At 33.6% G+C, this 22,569-nt stretch overlaps 1 protein-coding gene across 6 annotated transcripts in view; it reads left to right on the top strand.

The window, feature by feature from the left end:
- The window catches only part of LOC148652644 (protein shisa-6-like), a 126,403-nt gene extending 105,070 nt beyond the window's left edge, over positions 1-21,333 (top strand). For 4 of the 6 annotated variants that reach the window (XM_088599625.1, XM_088599624.1, XM_088599622.1 and 1 more), the window contains 3 exons: positions 4,180-4,242; positions 10,074-10,226; positions 17,501-21,333. In XM_088599625.1, the coding sequence (XP_088455751.1) occupies positions 4,180-4,242; positions 10,074-10,226; positions 17,501-18,081 (797 nt within the window). In that variant the 3' untranslated portion in view covers positions 18,082-21,333. The remainder of the gene's footprint in view (positions 1-4,179; positions 4,243-10,073; positions 10,227-17,500) is intronic. The other 2 variants (XM_088599623.1, XM_088599621.1) reach the window with 1 other exon arrangement.
- Positions 21,334-22,569: the final 1,236 nt, after the last annotated feature.

Genomic DNA, 22,569 nt, shown 5'->3' with positions numbered 1-22,569 from the left:
CCTATTGAAACTTAATTCCACTGAGTATCTTCTTTGTAGCTCTTAGGAAGCTCTTCCTTATTATGACATCACTGTTGAGTCTCATATTGTACCTTAAAGTACGCTATATGGGTATAAAAGAATGTGTCTGAAAGCAACATTCTAAAAAAAGTATTTGTGACATACAATGGGAAAAAAATATAGTTGTTTCAATGTAAATGTATTCAGTAAAAGAGATAAAACAAAATGTCTGAGACAAAATTGAGTTTCTCTGCAAGGCAATAGCACTGTACTCTTTGAGCACTGTAATTTCCTTTGTGGGTTTTCTGAAGTTTGTTATGGGGCTATTCATGTGGCTGAAGCTTGTTAGAGCATTAGACCAGACATACTGTAAAGATTTCTTTTCAGCAGCGAGTTTGACAGGGAGCTAACACTTATCTTGTCTCTGCTGCATTTCTTTCACAGCTCCTGAGAGAGCAGAGAGAGACAATTGTTTGACATGTCTGATTTTTTCCTGTCCATCTAAACAATCACTCTCCAATTGAATCCTACAAAGCCTGAGATGAATTACAACAATTTAATAATCCAGCCCAGCAGCGTCAAATATCATAAAATGTATATATTGCATATAGATGTACTCTGCAAAAAACACTTTAATTGAGTTCATGTAACCTAAGCTTTTTCAATGGCACTAATTGGTTCCTGGATGAAACAAACTGGGCAATGGTGCTTACTGAAATACAGAGTTTACGATTTTCACAATAAATTTACGTGACCTTTATGAAATTATGGTCATTTGGTGTTAAATGTCTCAGTATAGTGCATTTTGAAATTACAAGATTAAGTCATGAAAAACTGTGATTCAGAGATATAATTATATCATAATAGTTCTAGGCAGTGCTTCTTTTGAGTTTTAGTCTGCCTACATAGAAATAAAATATTTTCTTAATAGCATTTGGTCAGAATGTCTGAGCTATTCAAATAATCAAGAATAAATCAAGATTTGTCTCATGTTGGGTTATTTAAACCTTGTATTAGTATCTTCGCATCTCTTAATTATCTTTAATTTTTTAACCTCTTCTCAGTAGAACACATCTGCAAGCTTGCAGAGAGGTTAAGAATGCACATGACAGCAATGTGGTCAATATACAGACATTTTTAAGTTTCATTAAAGGTAAATGAGAATATCCACAATATACTGTATATATCTGGATATATATTTAAAGAATTTAGGTATACCAATATCTCTCCATTTTTGTAAAATTAAAGATTTGTAATATTCTTGAAGTATAGCATCTGCACTTTTAGGAGTCTGAATGCTGCATTACTCTATGAAAAATAAAAAAGAACCAAGTCCACCTTGCTTGAGTCACTGTAAACATTGTCTTGTGGCTAAAGGCTCTCACACCTCAGGGATAAATGACTGATCAAAATTGATGTGAAACCAGTGAACTCAATGCATTTTTAAACACCTCAACTACAGAGTCCAAATTAACGCACTACAGCACTCTACTTAATTTATCATAATTTTTTTCACTGGATTCTGGGTTGGCTCAGAATAGCTGGGATTTAATGTGCCTTTAGAAATGCAATGAACTAATAAAACAGGGTCGTACTGTCTGAGCTTTGGTATCAATATTTAATTATGTAATTTAAGGGGATTTAGAGCTGGGATTTGCATTTTAGATGCAAGACGATCTGATTAAGTAAACTCACTAGATTGAAACAGTGCCGTGAAAAAGTATTTTTTCTTTGATTTCCTCTATTATTGCATATTTGTCACTGGATGTTTTCAGATCTTTAGACAAAATCTAGTATTAGATAAAGGGAACCTGAGTGAACAAATAACACTGTTTTATTATTATTATTTCATTTATTTATTAAACAAAATTATCCAACACCCATATTCCCTGTGTGAAAAAGTAATTAATAACTGGTTGCACCACCTTTACCTGCAATGACTGCAACCAAACGTTTCCTGTAGTTCTTTCACATCATTGTGGAGGAATTTTAGCACACTCATCCTCACAGAATTGTTTTAATTCAGAAACATTGGTAGGTCTTCGAGCATGAACTGCTCGTTTCAGGTCCTGCCACAGTATTTCTATTGGGTTTAGGTTTGGGCTATGACTAGGCCACTCCAAAACTTTAATTTTGCTTCTTTTCAGCCATTCTGATGTGGACTTGGTTTTGTGTTTTGGATCATTATCTTGTCTACACTTCAGTTCAGCTCATGGACGGATGACCTGACATTCTCCCTAAGAATTTTCTGATACAGAGCAGAATTCATGGTTCCTTCAATTATGGCAATTCATCTAGGTCCTGAGGCAGCAAAACATCCCCACTCCATCACACTACCACCACCATGTTTGACTGTTGGTATGATGTTCTTACTGTGTTTGCTTTATGCCAGACATAATGGGACCCATGTCGTCCAAAAAGTTAAACTTTTGATTAATCTATCCATAGAACATTCTCCCAAAAGGCTTGGGAATCATCCAGGTACTTCTTGGCAAGAGACAAACATTTATGTTCTTCTTGGTTAGAAGTGGTTTCTGCCTTGCTACTCTCCCACGGAGCCCATTTTAGCCTAGTCTCTTTCTGATTGCGGAGTCATGAACACTGACCTTAGCTGAGGCAAGAGAAGCCTGTAGTTCTTTGGATGTTATTTTAGGATCCTTTGTGACTTCCTGGGTGATTTTTACACTGCACCATTGGGAGAAATTTTGAGAAGATTCACTACTGTTCCAGTGTTCTCCATTTGGAAAGCTCTCACTGTGGTTTGGTGGAGTCCCAGAGCCTTAGAAATGGCTTTTGTAATCCTTTCCAGACTGATAGATATCAACAACTTTTTTCTTCTCTCTTCATAAATTTCCTTTGATTGTGCCATAATGTGCTTGTTGAATCTTTGTGCTGGCAACTTGACTCTGATGGTAAGGGTCAAAATAAGTGAGGTTTATATTGAGCAGGGCTGGCTGTAATCAAGCCTGGCTGTATTCAATCAGCTGACTCTAAATTACCTCTTGGGTTGATTTAACTAAGGGGGCAATTACACAATTACACAATTTCACACAGTGCCAGTTGGTGTTGAATAACTTTGTTCATTAAATAAATGAAATAAGTAAAAAAATGTGTTTACTCAGGTTCCCTTTATCTAATTTTGGTTACAGACCTGAAAACATTCAGACATGTTAGACTTTTTTAAGGTATTGGATTAATTGCTAGGCTACAATAAAGCCAATGCTTACAATGAAAAATAAAACTGGATCGTATGTTATGGGGCATTTCATAGCACTATTGTTTTGGGATCATAATTAAATGTTTGTCAAAAAACAGCGTGAAGCAGATGATCCTACTCCTGCTTTAAATAATGTATCTTAGTGTTCATTTAAGACAGACTCATACATTCCAAAAGAAGCTGTGAATAATGTATATGCTGTTGTAGTGTTTTATATACATTATTTTCCACCCAGTTCCACATATTCATGTATGGTTTTAAATTAACAAGTGCCGTCCTTTTTGTCTGTAACAGTTTTGATGTTTTTTTTCCCTATTTAGTAATTGATTTCTTTGACTTTGTGCTGCATTCACACTTGCTAAAGGTGTGAATACTCTATGCAAACCCAATGTCATCTCTCTAAAACAGGGGTACCCTTCTTCATTTTTGGAATACTTTCAAACCCCAAAGGACTGATCATAATATCTTGTACTGTAACGTAACTAAAGAAGTGCATCAAGTTGCCAAAAAGAAAAAGCAAACAAGATCTTAGACATCTACAAGTGAGTAAAAACAGCAGTTGTGTGAAACAAACTTTTCCCAGTGTATATTTTGTGAAAAGGGTAGCAAGGAGACGGTGATGAGTTCTTGGCTGCCAGGACAAATCCCCACCTTATGAAAATGTAAGGAGGCTGCACTAGTATTATCTGGACCCCTGTTCTAGAAAGTCATGATATTTGTCATCAGACACTCTTTCTTAAGTTGGTCTTCGAGCTGCTGTACAATGTTAGGACAGAATTAGCCCACCATTGTCTATAGGTTTTAAAATGTGGTGAAAAATAGAAATACTGTATACAAGAAGATAAAAATATGCTTGTACAGAAAAACGAAATAGAAGATAGAAACTCCACTCCTTAATAAGAGTTATTACTACTGTCGTTTTACATTGTCCAATAATGTCACTTTGTCTGCTTTTCTTACAGGTAATCATCAACACAACTATAACCATCTGGGGCTTACTAGCCCAACCCAGACACCTAAAAATGGTAAGGAGATAAAGCTGACAATAATAGAGGTAAAAGATTATACTGTAGAAAAGGTATTATGTGTAAAACACAGCATTATTAAAATTGTATTTGACTTGACAAAATGTGTTTGGTAAGAAAAAAGTGTCTTAACACTTTCCAAATATAAGAATTTGGAAAATAAACTATTTTCATTACTTTCAGAATTTTCTAACTCTTAGTTTTAATGTAAGAAATATAACATGTATACTTATGAAACTTTTACTTCAATTTTAGTTTTCAATTTTCAGGAAATAATAGTAAGAAAATATTGTAAAAATATGTTAAACATTTTAACCATTGGACCTATTTTAGCTATACTGTATTTCACTTTTGTGATATTTGCAATATGTTGCATGGTTTCATACTTTGTCATAACTTTTCTCTACCTTTCAAAAGCAATACAGAACACTATATAAACATATATGCAAGGATTCATTTTTTTAGAAAACCTGTTTCCAAAGTCAATAGGTAAAAGAACATAGAAAGTGTTTTTAGAATGGGGATTGGTATCACTTTCACATTTAATGGTTGTTTATTTTTCACAGAAAGTGAAAAATGGATGTAAATTGTACAAAGACAAATTACTTATTTGAGAAAGTTAAGAGCTAACTCTTCTTGTTGACAAGTATTCCATGATTATATTTGAAATATTTTAATTAATATATTTCTTAATAATAATATTACAAAACATAAAATGATTGACTTGTCACATATAAAAGTAAGTTTAAAGTAGCATTATTAGACCTGTGCTTGATTTTACAGCAAACATTACACATACATTTTTAACATGAAATAATGGTATACATAAATAATGTTTAAATGATACATAGACAAGCGTAAAACATTCTCAAAGGAATGAAAATACAGACAACAGTGTGTAGTAGTGGATAAGTACTGTAGGCGCAAAATCCAGGCAGGGTACTGTAGATTGTGTGAAGTATTTATGTGAGATAGCTTCACGTAAAGAATCAAACAAAAGCATCAAGTAAAGCATCAAGCATCATGTAGAGCATCAAACAAATAATTAATAATACACATTGCTTACTGTATTCACACTTGAATGAAAAAGAGGTCATGTTAGTATGACAAACCATTCATATCAGCACCACATTATCATTCAATGTAAAAACTTTGGTTCACTTTCGATGGTTTACTCTCTTACTACCACAAGAGAATGCATACATTTCAATCAGAAAAAAATATTACACAGTCACATCTGTATCCATTTCTGCTTTAGTAGACCTTTCTTTCTTGTTTTAGAGAGCACATCTTTGTCAGCATGAAAAAATGAAAATGATACATTTTAGGTTAGTAATACTAACAACATATACAGTACAGGATTACAAAACACCTTTTTATTTTTTTAATGCTTAATGCACTCAAGTGTCCAACTGTATATTGTTTACTGTATAAAGTGATTGCTAAATTATTTCTAATATTTTTACATGGCACTTAAACATTTTAAAACTTTTAAAAGTTTAATGCCTTTTTGTCTAGAAAACAGAGATGAGTCAGTAACATATTACCACAACAAAGATTAAAGCTGGTGTTTATCTTTTAAACAAATAAAAATAGTAGCTTAATTTGAAGATTGTAAATTGGTCGTTGTAATCAGGACAATTGTACATTTCCATCTCTTTTGTTTTATTAAGTGTTTCTTAACTGATGGTGCAATATCTGGGGTCAAAGGTCATGACAACAGACTTTAAGTAGTCTGTTTTCTGGGAATCAATGTGAAAAGCAATTTGTTTTCAACCAAGAGCACTTTTAGTAAATCAGTTGAAAGAATCCTGTTATTCTCTAGCCATGGTAAAATGTCTGCACTTGAGCCTAGTGGCTTATTGGGTTGGAGTTTCTGTAGCATTAAGCTAACAGAGAGAACATGAGTCACCTATCACAAGGTTCTCTCCAACTTTTCCTACATTTAGTTAGGTGTCTACACTAATTGAGGGAATGAAAAGATGCTACTGTATATAATTTTCACTACGTAATCTTGTGTGTGATTTTGATGTAAAAACCTTTTTGCTTTGGGGTTGCTAGGAGATGCTTGAATCCACAGCTCTTAAGAACTTACAAAAGCTCTAACAATCTGTGGCAAAATTAAGAACCAAAATAAATGAAGGTTTGTTAATTCAACCTTATACACATAGGGGTATATTCTAATGAAATATAAAAAACTGGAAAAAAACTCCTTTAGTCTGTTAAAGAGTCTTAAGTATCTTCATATTAGTATGGCAGATCCTGGAATCACGAACTAATTCAATTATAGTACTGAAAGTTGAAGGCCTTAGTAGTTAGCTCTTTCATGTCTGATTCCAAGACCTGGAACACAGCACTTTTGAAGCACTGCATTAACAAAATAGCAATAAAACCTGCTTTGAAGGTGACCCAGCAGTGTAAAGTAAGAAGCAGAGATCACTGCTTTGCTGGTGGTTTCAAAAAGGCAAAAGGCTGTAGGTTTCGCATATTACCATAGCATGTAGCAAATCTATTCTTAAATTTCACACCATATTACAATAGCAGTAAATTGATTTCATTCATTTAAAAATGAATTAGAATACATCTGATGGGTATTCTTTCTCCATTTCTTCTGAAGGCAATGTTTTGCTTTTGGATTGCTTAACTCATGCAGGTTTATTTTATTTTAATATCCAACAATAGAATTAGTCATTGTCTGACATAATTTAATATCCAGTAAGGTATCAAGTGAATATTCACTAACCAATATGCTAACTTAAAAGGCAGGCTGCATAATTAACATAAAAACATGATTGATGTGGTCATGATTTTAGATTTTAATTTTTCTATGCCTTACATTCCTTATGTAAGGCAATGTCAAAGCATAAGGCATATATTCAATTGTTTATGCTTTTTTAATTTAAGATTAATCGAAAAATTGAATGGCAAGTTATGGTAAGTAATGCAACACTTGCATTTCGCAGAATGATATACAATAGTTTATGAAAGTCAGGCTGTTCTTTATTTTCTCTCTCAGTCCTGGGGTTTTTGAAGATTACACAAAACAAATATTGATAAGCAGCTCTCAGCTGAAGTGAGGAAAGTCTTTCTCTGCATAACCTAATGCATCAGGCAGAGAGAAACAGCGTCAGACCATATCTTATTCTTTTTCACTTAATGCTTCCACAGTGTTATATTTCCAATTTGGCATTCTGCCTTTCCTCCCTGCTACCTACCCTATTTTTAAAATACCATTGAGGTCTGCACAGCATCAGAGCTCCATACAGCAGCCCAGTTCTTTCTCCTCAAGTCATTCTCTTCCATGACAACTGCATATCTCAAAACAAATCTGAATCTGAAAAACAATGGCATGGTGCCTCGTACCATTGCTGGTTTTTGTCAAGAATTTTCCTGATTCTAATTAAATATGTCATGGCAAATCAAAAATAAATAAACACTGGCAGGGTTTATTAGAAGTTTAGAAACTCCAGTTTCTCTCGATAGTGTTGAGACAATGGAATGTACAATTTACAATGCAAGAAGACTAGTGAAATATTACATACTGTATATAAAAAGGGGTGTCATACTTAAATTATTAGCAAAAAAACAAACATTTGATCATTTTTTATGGCAGCAACAACAAGAGACACACTTGGGGTTTGTGAGTCTTCAGCAGCAAAGATATTACAACTATTGCTGTATTTTTGTATAAATATTTGAAATGAGTAGCTCTCCCTACAGTAAATATTAAAAAGGTTAGAAACATTTTTCAGGTGTGATTTAAAATTAAATCCATGGTGATACATGGCAGACTTGAGGATTCCAAATAAACGTACTTTTGGTGCTCTTACGGCTGCCAATGTGAATTTGATACGTCAGTTCTGCAATGGTATACTGTAAAATACTATACCATTTTAAGTGTGTTTATTTACAGTATATTACATTTATTTTGGTGGCTTTATACCCACATTAACAATTTCTAACAGAAGCTTTATTCTGAACTACAAATATTTCAATCCAATGTATTTGTATTTCTCATATGTGCTTGTTGCAGAGATTCTTGTACAGGCTAACCAAATTAGCTTTTTTGCAAAATAAAGTCCTGTAGATTTTATAGAACCATAATCACTATTCGTGCAGAATTATAAACTTGAATTTTAACTTGATCTCACATATGGGTTTTGAGAGTCATTATGTACATTTCATGCCATTCATAAAGATTATAAGTTATGATGAGTTATGACCTTTGATTATAAGTCTTACTCTCATGGCTTATATAAACACCCACTGTATAGATTAAAATTTCTCAACCTTTTTTTCACTGGAGTTCAAGAAATCTTCCTCTTTAATGATCCCCAACATATACACAACAAAACAGAGATCTTTAGTTATTATTACTAATGCTCCTACACTTCAGGTAAAAATCCACCTCTGACACAGATTTACACAGATTTTACACATGCTCTAATTTATTTTTTTTTCTTTTGGAACCCCTGGTTTATAACTACTGATGTAGTACATGAAGACTTATGCTATTGATATTTCATGCAGCATACATACTGTATTAGTTCAGGTGGGTAGCTGCGTCAGCATGCGTAGGCTGCAAAAGAACAAGTAATAGGTTTATTCCATGCTGAAAAAAAGAAGAAAGAGAACACAACGTTTCGGCCGTGGAGCCTTCTTCAGGTGTGTGAACATGCTTCTTTTTTTCAGCATGGAATAAACCTATTACTTGTTCCTATACATACTGTATGACACATCCCATGCTGAGATAAAACTAGATAAGTGAAGGTTTAATAGGGTTTCTGCATCTGTAGATGTTCAGTGGTGATGAGATAAATAGTTCGTATATGTATGTGTTATTAACATTCCACAAAACTTTACTATATTTAATTTACTTTAAATTTAATGACCATAAATAGAACATTTATAAAGCTTTTTGACAACTTTTGGGGTAAATCAGGGAGAACACATTCACTGAGTAAAAATCACTGTCCTACATGGTCACGATATGCTGTACTTAACATTTTAACACAGCCATATTATTGTAAATGCTTAATATATTTATTGACCTTACCATAAAACATTACAGTCCCCCATCTATGACCCATTTTTATATTGTAATATATATTCTATATATGTAGATATATTCTTATGCAAGCAATGTATTTCTTCTGCATTTCAATGGACCCAGTTTGTCTTCTAAGACAACTTCATGTGAACAGATTAAAGCAATAATTATTTTTGCATATTAACCCAGACATTGTTTGAAAAAATGACAAAATTACAAAACAAAACACATGAGGATGGTATCAGCTTTCAGTTTTATGCCAAAGAGAACATCTCCATCCATCCATTTTGTAACCACTTTATCCAATACAGGGTTGTGGGGGAGCCAGAGCCTATCCCAGCACGCAACAGGTGCAAAGCAGGATACACCCTGGATGGGATGCCAGTCCATCAGAGTGTGGACACAGACACAAACACAGACATGCACATACCCACACAAAGGTAGATATTCTCAGAAGCCCATTAACTTACCAGTATGTCTTTGGATTGTGAAAGGAGACCTGAGCCCGTAGAAGAAACCCACACAAAAACAGGGAGAAGACATAAAGTTCACATAGATAGCACCCCAAGAAATGAATCCAGGGCCCTAGTGCTTTGAGGCAACAATGCCAACAATGAAAACATCTCATCTTACAAAATTAGTTCTAGCCTGTGTTCCAAATATGTGTTGTTTTGAAATCTGTTATTACTTGAGCATTTGATTTTTTCTGCATTACAACTTCTACTGTGTGAAGTGATTTTCAACATAGTGTATAAAGGCAAATTCTTCTGTTTTCCCACAGAAAAGCCTCGGATGAACAGCATTCTTACCTCGGCCACGGAGCCCTATGACTTGTCTTTCTCCAGATCCTTCCAGAGCCTCTCCCATTTACCACCATCCTATGAATCAGCGGTTAAATCTGATTTAAGTAAATACTCTTCTCTCAAGAGATTAAGTAGGTGTAACTTCATTACATTTACCACGCATTTGTTAACTACTGTCTGGACGACCAGCACAAAGAGCAAAGGTTTTTCCCTGAATGCATTGTGTGTTATCTTAGCAGAGGTACACATCAATGCAATAATATCCCCATATTTCAGTGGGATATTAAAATGTCACCTGAACTGCTGTCTCAAAGTAGACGGGGTGGATCAGCGTGCTGGTGATTAAAAAAATTGTTTTATAATTATTATATGAAAATAGATCTTAAATAATGGTGACAGTAACATATTGTGATAATGATGATAAATATGTCTCTAGAATTAAAATTAATACATTAAGCACATAGAACTACCCCCTCGACTGATTTTAATTAGCATTCAATTTGAGAACTTCCATGGCTCATACCATTTAGATCATATCAAAAAAGACATCTTTACACTCCAGAAATGTCTCCAATTGAAAATTCAAGCAACTAATTTTGAGATGGTGATCAGAGAAAATTTAACTTAAAGGCACATTTGTACCTTGTGTTTAGAAGATATCACTGTGGATTACATAAAAAGTGGCACAGCAGTGATAGCTACATCTGCATTTAAAGAAATAAATAATAATAATGAAAAATGTAAAATTATTTAACTTTCCAATGTGGCTTTTAATTGTGTTAATGTAAAGATTTTAAGTGAAGCTTGAACCCACTGTAAGACTACAGTAAGTACTGAAGCTTCTTCTAAAATTACTAGAACTGTTGCTGGAATTTTCAGTGGCTTATACAGTATGTGCTGTGTTGTCTAAGTGTCTTGTTGTTTTCAGCATTAAAATAAAAATGAGTTCTTACAGTGATACATTCTGGAAAATGTCACAGCACAGATCCGTTTCCAATGTTTCAAGTAAAATTTTAGAATTTTGATATTTGTTAATACTAGAATATATTATTTTCTTATCTGTCTTCATAATTTATTTCTATTTAAGAACAGAAATGTTTCCATGTTTTTCATCATTCAAATCAACTGGATTTCACTTTGCCCTTTACACAAAAGACAGAGAACTTGACTTTTTTAATGAAATAATGTTGAGACTTACTCTACATATTATTTTTGATGACTTTTACTTCTTCAGTTGTATCAATTAAGGGGTTAATTCAATGCTGAAAAGTAATGAGAAAAAATAAAAAATGGTTTGTCATGGGAGCTTCTTCACGTGCATCGGGGAGGGAGACGGCAGGGACTTAAGGCCAATGGGTGGGGCAGGGAAGACAGGAAAGAAAGTGGGAGAATTGTTAGAGGGAGTTGAAAAGGAGGATAAATGAATTGAAAAATTATAACAAGATTAGTTGAGTGCTGCTAGGGGACTGTGTGAACCAGCTGTAAAGAACATTTTGTCTCCTGATGACTTTCTGGTATTGGAGTCTTTTCATCACTTTGGAAGGATGGAGACAGTCATCCAGTGTTCTTTCTGTTTCTCCAATATAAATAGCAGGGCTCTGTCTGCCAGAGATGTAATAAATGAAATTTCTGTACAAGCATGGTGTCCTTTGGGTGATCTTGAAATGGCAAGAACTGGCAATTGTATTGTATAAATTTACTATAAGATATGTATTTCCATTTCATACAGTGGCTTCTGTTGCAGCCAAGAGTCCCCTAAAATTGGTTCACACATTCCCCAAGCACGCAATGGCCAGCTAATCTCTTTCTAATCTTTTTATTCATTTACACACTGCTGTCTTCCACAGTTTCTGTGGTTTTTGTCATCTACAGTATATGTCCATCTTTATAGCCCCCTTTCATCACCCTACTCATTTTTACATTCTCTTTCTTACTCTTCCTCACTCCTTTGCCTCATACAGTATTCCTCTCTATCCTAGACCTTTGAAGAAGCTCCACAACCAAAACATTTTTCCTTTTTTTTATAACTTTTCATTAAGAGGAATTAACCTATAAAAAAGTGTTTCTGTGACACTTGGATGTTGATGCAGCTCTTCACTCTAACCTAGTCTGGTATGTTTGTCTGAAATTAGGAGCAGAAGTGTCCCTGATTACTGTCTCTGGTTAAGTAATTAAATGTTTGCATCTGAAGAGCATCTATCTATGCTGAAAACAAGAAATAAAATAGAGACATGAGATTCTCTAAGCAAACTGCTAGACACAAACTGGTGAAAAGTTTTATTGACAGCTCATGAAGTCCATAGCCTTCTCTAGTAGATTGTTGCATAGCCACATAAAAATCAAAAAGGGAAAAAAAACTGGCCAGCTGCCTCCTGAAATCTCTTCAGCCAATATAATAAGAGCCTCCTAGTTATACTGCTAAAGCAAATCATTTGGTTTAAAAATTAGCCTTCCTCCTTAAGCTCCAGTTATGGTTTTCCTGGTTTTAAAATTTCAGTTGGATTGCATAGAGTAAATAGCAGATTTAAATAGGATGCTGTTACTTTTTTATCCTGAGAAAGAAGCCCACTTCAGGGTTGTTTGAGGACTATGACAAATGAAACATAAACTAAGATGAGTAAAGAGGTCTAGGGTGCCTCCAGGTATTATTACATGTGAAACAAAATATTTCTCCCAATTAACAAATTACATAACAAAATTAGACTTATAAGCAAAGTAGTTACCACCACTACTGGTTTATTTAACTACCTTTATTAAACAATACTGCAAACTGAACTCCTTACTGTGAAACTTGCATCGTATACAGCACCTTGCAAAAGTATTCAGTGAAATGCTATAATTTTATGAAATTATCTTGAAAAATCTTGCGCACACATTTTTTTAATGTTATATTTTATTCAGTACCCGAAAAGTTCAAACTGAAGACTTCTAAGGCTAAGTTAAAGTAAATGTCAGCACAACCTAAGGAGAAAAATGGAAATATTTTGATTGCATATGTATTCAGACTTATGTTATGTGAGTGGGAGATGCGCTTTGCTAGGACTGTGCCAAATGTAACACTTGGCATTTAGACCAAAAAGTTATAATTTGGTCTCATCTTTCCACAACATATTTTGCCACATTTTTGCAGTATAACTCAGGTGGATAGTTGCAAACTCCACATGGATTTTGAGATGACTTATTTTTAGTATTGTTCTACATATTTTTAACTGATCCACATTTTCTCCAACTCAAAGCCATTGAACTCTACAGTTCTTTCAAAGTTGTTGTTGGCCTGAGAGTGGTATTCCTCATGAGTTTTCTCCTTGCCCAGCTGCTCAGTTTGGAGGAACAGCCTGATCTAGGCCATATCTGAGTGGTACAATGCACATTCCATTTCTTGATTATTGAGTAGACTCTCCTCATAAGGATATATGGAGACTTATATTTTTTTCCATGAGTTTCTCTCTGATTTACTTATTGTACTCAATACAGAAAACAGAAATCAATCATTTGTGTGGCTTGTCTAAATCTAAAATTAATTTAGATTGCAATAGAATTTTTTTATTAATTATTCAATCATTACGTTTCCAATTCCTTTCACATTATCTATTTACTCTTTTCTTTTTTTTAACTTTGTGTGGCACAGGTTGTGTGTATAACAAATATGAATTCCTACTTCAAGGTACAATCTTCAAAGCGACAAAATGTGAAAACTGTGCAAGGCTCTGAATACTTTTTCAAGGAGTTGTATATCATCAGTTCACATGAAAATAAAAAAAAACTCCATTGAATTACAATTACAATTGAACTATTTACAACATTTACAACAAGTAAGGACTAATTACAAGTTTTAGTAGCTGTTTTTAGCAGCCTCTAGCAGTGGCCCCATTGTTACTTTGCCCCCAAATCTACTTCCAGAGGGCAATTAATCAAAATCCCCTTTAAGAGCTCTATAAATCCCTTAAATCCTTTTTAAGTGGTAAATCCCTAATAGAGATTGTAATTTAACTGACAAAATTGTAGGATCACTGTTACTGTCAAGTGGATGAATACTGTATATCAGTATCTAATAAAAGTACCATATACAGTATATGTAATTATCTGTGCTATGTTTTATTGAACTGTTATTATTGTGATAATAACAATTTTGTTTATTTTTTAGTAATGTGTGTGAATAAAAACGTAATGCTTTGTAAACATTGACAAGAATTCATACCTAAATATCTAAAATACTAAAATATGTAAAGCAGTAAAACAATATTTCATAGTGTGCCATCTTAACAGTTAAAATAAAAATCATTCTCATATTAAATTAATGCATTGTAAAATACATGTTTTTAAATTAAAAGGTTAGTTATTAGGTGTAAAATCAATTTTACTTTAAAAAGCTACAGTAAACAAAGGTCTCTTGATTAATACGTTATAATTGTGCAACCTAAAAATGAGTACTGCTTTATTGAAATGCACATAATGCACATAAAATTTATAGTCTTAATCATGTCTTAAAGCAAAAGAAACACAATTTTAAGCCTATTGACAAGAAACTGCCTTCTTCCTTCCATACTCAGATATCAATTATTTAAAAGGTTAAATGGAAAGTATAGATCATAATTCCATTTAAATTGTGGATAATTATATGTTTTTGGTTTACTGTTTGAATACACTAAGTTAAACATTTACTGTTAATTGATATTAAACATTAAACATTTTGTGCTGGGGATCATGTAATATTTTTTTTTAATTTATTCCATGAGCAACAAACTGCAGTGTATTAGTAAACAACCCCGATTGATTTGTTTATCTGTTCATCTGTTGGTTTTGTACACAGATTTTGTTCTTGGGAATGTTTTTTTTTAACAATTTCTGAAGGCAGAATGCTGATTCAGAATCATGCTATGTCTAGACCTCTGTGACTGCTACCATCGTTATTGCTGCCATAATCATAATTATCTCTTCTAATGACTCACAAAGTCTTCAGCTGCTTCTATTTTCTCCCATATGGGAGAAAAGACACAGATGATGCCACATGTGTCACTACTTACATTTTGTTCTTTTTCTATATTGTTGTATCTTAATTTTTGCAGAATCAGGGAAAAAAAGTAAAAATTTCCAACAGGCATGTAATACATTACCTTATGCAGGAACCTCTAAACCTTGTCTCTCAGTAGAATGTTTCCTCTGATGATTATTTTAATGGCTTTTTTTCCACTGAATTTTTCACTGTACTTGTATACTATAAGTACAGTATATTTACTACAACATTGGTAAGAGAAAAAAAACAGCAGTAAAGCGAAAAGTATTTAAAATGATATTTATAGGAGAATATTAACAATTTCCATTTCCATTGTAACTTTGAAATGTTTAGCATCATTAACTTCAGTCTCATTCATCTTAAACCTATATGTACAGGATGTATAATTATTACTCATAGCTAGCATCTGAAAGAAACAAATAATGGGAAAATGAAGAAAAAACTCAAAATTTAGATGAGGCAAGAGGTGTGAGTTACAAAATAAAATCAGAGGTTACATAAACCATGACATTCCCTAAGAATAACATCATTTTGAAAACTTAAAGCAAAAAGCAAGGCTTACACACTCATTGTATATACTGTAGATTTCAGTCTTTCCTTAAAATCAGCCTATAACAGAATCTCTAATAAAGTTAGACAGACGTTGTTTTTGAGGTCATAGAGTACCTATATTTTTGCTCCCCCATTAATATTTATGTACTGTGCCTTACAGTCTTTTAGTACAGAAAGAGATATGACCAATTGGCCCTTTAGACAAGCTCCAAGCAGTTAGTGTGAATTGTTTCCAAGCGGCAGTCTGAATAAAAGCCTTGGCTGACATTTCCTAATAATGCCACAAGTAACACTTAAAGTGGCATTTATATGAAAGACAAGAAGTATTTTTGCCATTAATCTTCAACCTTGACCAGTGGTTAGTTTACTGCTCCTTGCTAGATCTTTCCATGACTTTTTGAGTACACTGAAATCTATTGTGAGTTTAAGTATACTTAATAAATATGGATCACCATAATAGTCACAATTAGCAGTGTTTCTTTATTCCCTATTGTGGATTAGATTACATTATGATGGTGATGAGACATAGACCATTTGCATTTCAGCAAAATGTCTAATCAAGCTGTTTCTCTTTCAGTGTCAGCCACATGTTCCCTCATTGAGTAGCTTTAATAATATACTAGAATGTTTTGATTTCTGAAAGCGAAACAAATGACTGTTTTATATTTTCACTGCAACGATGGCACTTGTGCACATTTGTTACAAAGCATGACGCACTTTATGGTAAAAAAATAACATGTTGAGTAGCAGTCAAGAGGAGAGAGTAGTTTTCAAACATAGCTTGTACAGCTACAATTACAATGTATTATCATTATATTGAGAATGCACTGATCCCCTCCCTAACCAAAAAAAGGTTTCAGAATGTTCAGACTTAACTGTAAAATAGTCCTTTTGTTCCACAGTGGTGTAACACACACAGAATATCTGCTGAATGAACCACTGGTTGGTATGCAATAACTGCAGACCCAGCTCTAGTCTTCAGGGTCTACAATCTAGCAGGTTACTTAGATATGGAGATGTGGAGTTTATGTAGATGTACAGCTTACGAGATGTGGAAAATTGAATGTTTTTCTAGTTATACTATAATTGTGCCAATTTAGCCCTCAAGAAACTTTCATTTGCAAGCGAATTCTACTTAAATTACAGTACTAGTTACAAGAGGGACTGCTTTGAATTTTTGACAAATTGATAAATTGATTCAATTTTTTCTTGTCAGCTGCCCATCCCAGCATTTTAATTTGAAAAATATGCAGTAGCTAACATGTTAAAATGATGGTCATTTCAGCAGTGAATTTGAAGCTGTTAGCAATGATCATTTGTTACCCAATTGTCTTCAGAAATAAGTGATGTGCCTGACATATTCAAGTGCTATTCCTGTTATTCCTGTTGTGATTAAGTAGACATTTGCAGTTATTATTTAAGTGTTTTCAAGTATAATTTTCTGCAGTTGTTTTTGGTTTTGGAAACCAGACAAAACTCATAAAATGAGTATATTCATAAAATTAAACTCATTACATAACAGAAGGAAACGTTTGAATAAAATGATTTTGGCCAAGTTTCATTATATTCATTTTGTGTTTTCAATAAAACTTGAAATATAAAGAATGACCTCCCGTAGGACTTGTAACACAAAACAAGACCTCAGATTGGATTCATTTATAATATTTAAGCAGCCTGTGGATGGGTGACAGTTTCAGAATACTGTAGATGTTTTATTCATGTCCGTGAGAATTAACAAGACTAAATGACCGTGTTGACTGCAGAAGTATGAACTGCAAAGACATGGGGGAGGACAAATGCAAAGGGTAATGTTTTTAAACCAATTTCTCTTATCCCCAGCTGAAAAAGATGTTGATGAGTACTACATGAGGAAACGGCATCTACCAGATTTAGCAGCCAGAGGAACTCTCCCTCTGCACGTCATTAAGATGAGTCAGGAACACCAAGGCACCCAACGGGAGAGACCCCGAAGGGTGCAGAGAGCCATGTCCCAGGACAGAGTCCTGTCACCCGAACGTGCTCCACCGCAAGACTACAGCATGTCATCCTATGGGGGTCGCATTCTTTCTGACGAACAACTCCTGTCTGCAGAGCGCCTGCAATCCCAGGACCCCCTCCTATCTCCTGACAAGGTGATGTCACTGAAACGGTCTGGCTTCCGTGAAAAGGCTATGTCACGGGCCTTGTCCCACACAGACGTGTTTGTGTCAACGCCAGTAATGGATCGGTATAAGATGACAAAAATGCACTCTCATCCCAGTGCCTCAAACAATTCGTATAACACTTTAAGTATTAACCAGACTGCCTCCAAGCGGCAGGCCTTTGCTTCCAGACGGACCCACACAGTGGAGCAGCTACACTACATCCCAGGGCATCACCACCACTACCGTACAGCAAGCAAGACCGAAGTAACTGTTTAACCAGCGGCTAACAGCTTTTCTGAGAAACATGTCCATAATAAAAAATAAAAGTTTTACAAATATCAAAACCATCCCAGCAAAATACAATACAGAGACCTTGACCAAGTTGACCTCTCTAAACCATTTCTTTGGTGAGATGTTTAAAAAATATTTGCTTTTAGCACCAGCTTTCCAATTCATCCAGTCTTTGAGTCATGATTTAAAAAAAATGGATAAAGGAAGCAAAAGGAAGATTCAACAGTTTCTGTCAAAGAAAGCCGTACATTATTAGGGGAAATTTTAAGGGCTTTGCATGTTGACACATTAGGATTGATGTTTCAGAGGTTAATCATCTATAAGGTTTCAAAGAGAAATCAAATGAAAAAAATACATTCTGAGGGTGTGAAACTGGAATGGAACTGTAATAACTTTATAAATATATAAATATATTTACTATTTGTACTTCCAGTCCTAGTCATAGCTTTAGAAAATTCTTCTTGAACTGAACTGGTGTTAGCACTTTTATCAGTGCCTCTCAAAATGTTCCATTTCAATACTGAAGTGGCTTTGTGGGTTAATAAGCACAATAAATTCAAAAGCTCGAATTCTTTTTCTTTTTCAAAATTTTGTTCTTTTTTGGTAATGGCTAGCACGTATCAGCTTATTAAAAATAGCAAATTCCGTTGCATACAAGATTGTAAATAGGCTATATCAACAGAAGTTAACAAGAGTCAATAATGTAGGAATAGATAGTAGTTTTGAAACAGACTCTCTGTTATCACAACTGAGTAAGAAGGATATTATGAAAGAAAACCTTAAGTTCCAAATAACAGTTTCCAAGTCCACAGTTTCATATTACACAACCCACAAACGAAGATATAACATCACCAATGGGTTCAATAATGAATTTGTTACAGTACATAGTAGAATGAAAAAGTGAATGTGTTTAACAGTTAGTACTAATCACTGTTGAAACCCGACTTCAAACTGTGTCCCAGTGCTCAACAGAAGAACATATTACTTAAAGCTTATCGCAATAGCATAGAATAATTTTTATTTCCTAATTATTTTTTGCCATTCCTTACACTTGTATGTCTTACTTGTGCTTGGCCAGGAAATGTTTATTCACTTACATATCAGATACTTCTGTATTGTTGTAAATAACTGCATATGTCAAAACTGAATAATAATTGTTGTTGTGCAATGGTTAAATTGTTATCATTGTCTTGCCGTAACTCAAATCAAACACTCAACAAAGAAAATATCATTCTAATACTAGCTAAGAAAGGATCAAAACTGTGAAATGTTTGTCCAGATATATTTTGACAAAAAATAAATGCCTTATATATTGTGGAATCCCAAAAAATAATGTTATTAATTTTCATCATTCTTCTCGATTTCAATGGAAAATGGCCTTGTAATCTCAAAAGATTTTGTAACTCCAACAAGGGAAATATAAAGTGTACCAGCAATATATAGAAAAATATAGGTAGAATATACCTCATAATTTGGAAAAGAGTTTTGTTCTGAGGGTATAGATTATTCAAATGGAGAACAAAACTTTGATTAACAAATGAAAAGCATAATATTTTTTTAACATTTGCAATATTTATACTGAAGTTAATTTTCATTATACAGTATGTAAAGGGAGTGCTCACCTCAAAGATGCATCATTAATGTAATAATATTAAGGATGCAAATCTGCAGTAAACATTTAATTTAAATCTGCCCAGAACAATTGATTTAGTAGATCACTAGATAACAGAATCCAACAAAGACTGTAAAGATTTGTTGTAAGAGATTAAAAAAAAACAGTTAGTATTGTAGCAAAAGCTTTCAATTTGTTCAAATCTCACTAATACTTCATTGTATTGGTAAAAATATTCAGTTCTGGAAAATGATATCATTTTTTACTTGGGTAAAACCTACTGAGTAGATCAGAAGTACTCATTAGAGAGAAAGTCTCAATTTGGCTCCTTTACAGGGGTGGGATTTTTATGTGTGACTTTAAGCCTTCTCCTTATTTGTGGAGGATCAGCTTTGAAAACGTATGATATACTGTACAATACAAAATGGCCTTTTTAAATGCTGACATCCTAATTTAGAATGTGTGTGAGCTTGAGGAGCTTTCAGTCATGCTCTTTGCAAAACCGAGATAAAAAAAAGATGAAAGACTCTAACAAGAAAGCTCTCCAAGCCTTTTGGGACCTTTTTGTTTGGCAAGATGAAGCCCTGAGTTACTGTATTTTAGGAACCTGCATGGTGTGGCAGAGCTATGAAGTATGCATGGCTTTATTTGATGGAAACTGTTTAAAGGGTGTGAAAGCACTGTATGATGTGAATATTCTGCACATGACAATTAGGCCCATTTAAGTTGTATCTATACACACATGAGGGCCTTTTAATAACTTCTAAAATGTGTAAGGAAAAAATATCTTTTTAACACTGATCATTGGTACCGATTATGAAATATGCTCCAGGATGTTTTGGTGCTTACTTAGCTTAACACCTCTGTTTCCTCTATTGCAAAGTGAAAGCATTCTCTTGCAGTAAAAGCACTACATGAGGTGTACTACGTAGCACTGCCATCAGAGAGAAACAGAGCAAGAGAAAAAGAGAATAAAAACTAATAGAGAGGAGTGTAAAACGCCAAGTTACACATTCTGATGCATTTCTTTCCAGCAAGAAATAACGTGTATATTTCATACAAAAAGGTAGAATAAACATTTGCTACCATTATATAGCTGATTAACTGTTGGCTATCTTTATTAGAAATAATGCTAATTAACAAAAACATCATCTTCCTGTCTACTGTTTGTATGGTCATGAGTCTTCTCTTATAACCATGCTTTGTGCCCTGCCAAGTTAAATTTTTATATCCATAACGTTTTGAACTAAGTTGCTTTGTAATAGCGGATTACCTTGAATTATTAAATAATTAGAGATTTTGTAGTAAGTACTCACTTGCTTAAAACAAGGAAAATGTTATTGTAACATTTTATTTTGGAAAAATTAATTCCTTAAAGGGGTAAGGTGATAATCTTTGTGTTTAGGTCCATTTATGGATTCAATGTTTATGGTAGTATTGATGACAAAGTACCTTTGTATCTGTGACTTTGCACAAACTATTGGTTACTCATCGAATAAGCTTCAAAACAAGCAGTATTTGACTGTTTATCTGTAATTTTCTTGTTGTTCTAATTTACTTATAAAGCACATTCTGTATGTACTGTATAGAAACTATAATCAGTTTAGTAAACTTAGTCTAAAGAACTTTTTTCACTTTTCTCATTTATAATTATTTATGGAATAAAAATAAAATAAAGAGATTTCAACAATTAATTGCAGAACCATACTACATATCTCTACATACTATCAAACTCATTTTTTTTTCTGAAGGAACCAAGTTCACCTTAACAATACTGCCATCCTCCTATTTAGAAAACGATATAACAGGATCCCTGGCCAGTTCACAATAATATCCATTTCTGTGGTCTTATATTATATAATAAGAAAATATCACATATTAAGTGTATCTCCTATCCAAAATACACAAAGTCCCATGTCTCATCAGAAGTGAAGAATTAAAGAAAAGCCAGAAAATACAGTACTTTTCAGATGAACCACCACGGGCAACACCTATTGAAAAATGCTGAACTCTTTTTTAAATATCAATCATCAAAAATATTACTTATATATGTATTTTCTATAATTGTTCAAAGAACCCAAGAGTTCTAGAGTCCGATAAAAAGAAGCCTTAACACCCATAGCATGGTGTGATTGAGCTTTATCTTCTACTCTTAAAATGGAACTGTTATATTTAAGACATGGTTAATGGTGTTTTATATCTCTTCAATACCATATTGCACACACACATTTTTTTTCCAAAGCAAGAAAATATGGCTTCCCTTTAAGGATCTTAAGTTGTATACTTCTCAAAAAATGTATTAATGTGCTTATGAATGAGTAATGCTTGGGTGCCCTGAACATCTTAAGTAGCAATGCATAGAACAATGCACAGTGATTTCCAAACCAGACCTGTATTGGTTTAAAAACACTATTTTAGATAACAATAGCTGTGTATGGATACAACTTTTAAACGTACATTATGGACATTGCTGTACACAAATATAGTACTGCGGATCCCATTTTTCAATTCAAGGTGATATAGATAAACCTGAGATCCATATATTAAAGTGAAAACAATACAAAAAATATAAACAAGGAAAAAATAAAGTTAACTTGTTATTTGACTTTGTAGTAAATTACTGTAACCCCCACTGCCATGGTCTACAATAAATATTATCAAAGTTCCTAAAGGTAGTTTGTTATATTTTACAATACTGTAGTTCTCAGTAAAACCTTCTCTGCTTTCACAAAGTAAAGCGAGAAACTAGAAGCTACAAAGGGTGGTTCAGTGAGTAATTACAAATTTTATCGGAGTAGATCTTGAATCAATTCAACATGCATAAAATTAATTTTATTTGTTATGATTTCTTTTCCTGCCTT

The sequence above is a fragment of the Lepisosteus platostomus genome, chromosome 11, assembly GCF_059453375.1.
Source record: "Lepisosteus platostomus isolate fLepPlt1 chromosome 11, fLepPlt1.hap1, whole genome shotgun sequence".
In the NCBI taxonomy this organism is placed as follows: domain Eukaryota; kingdom Metazoa; phylum Chordata; class Actinopteri; order Semionotiformes; family Lepisosteidae; genus Lepisosteus; species Lepisosteus platostomus.
Note: the sequence above shows the minus strand (reverse complement) of the source record. Positions and strands in the feature narration are given on the sequence as shown.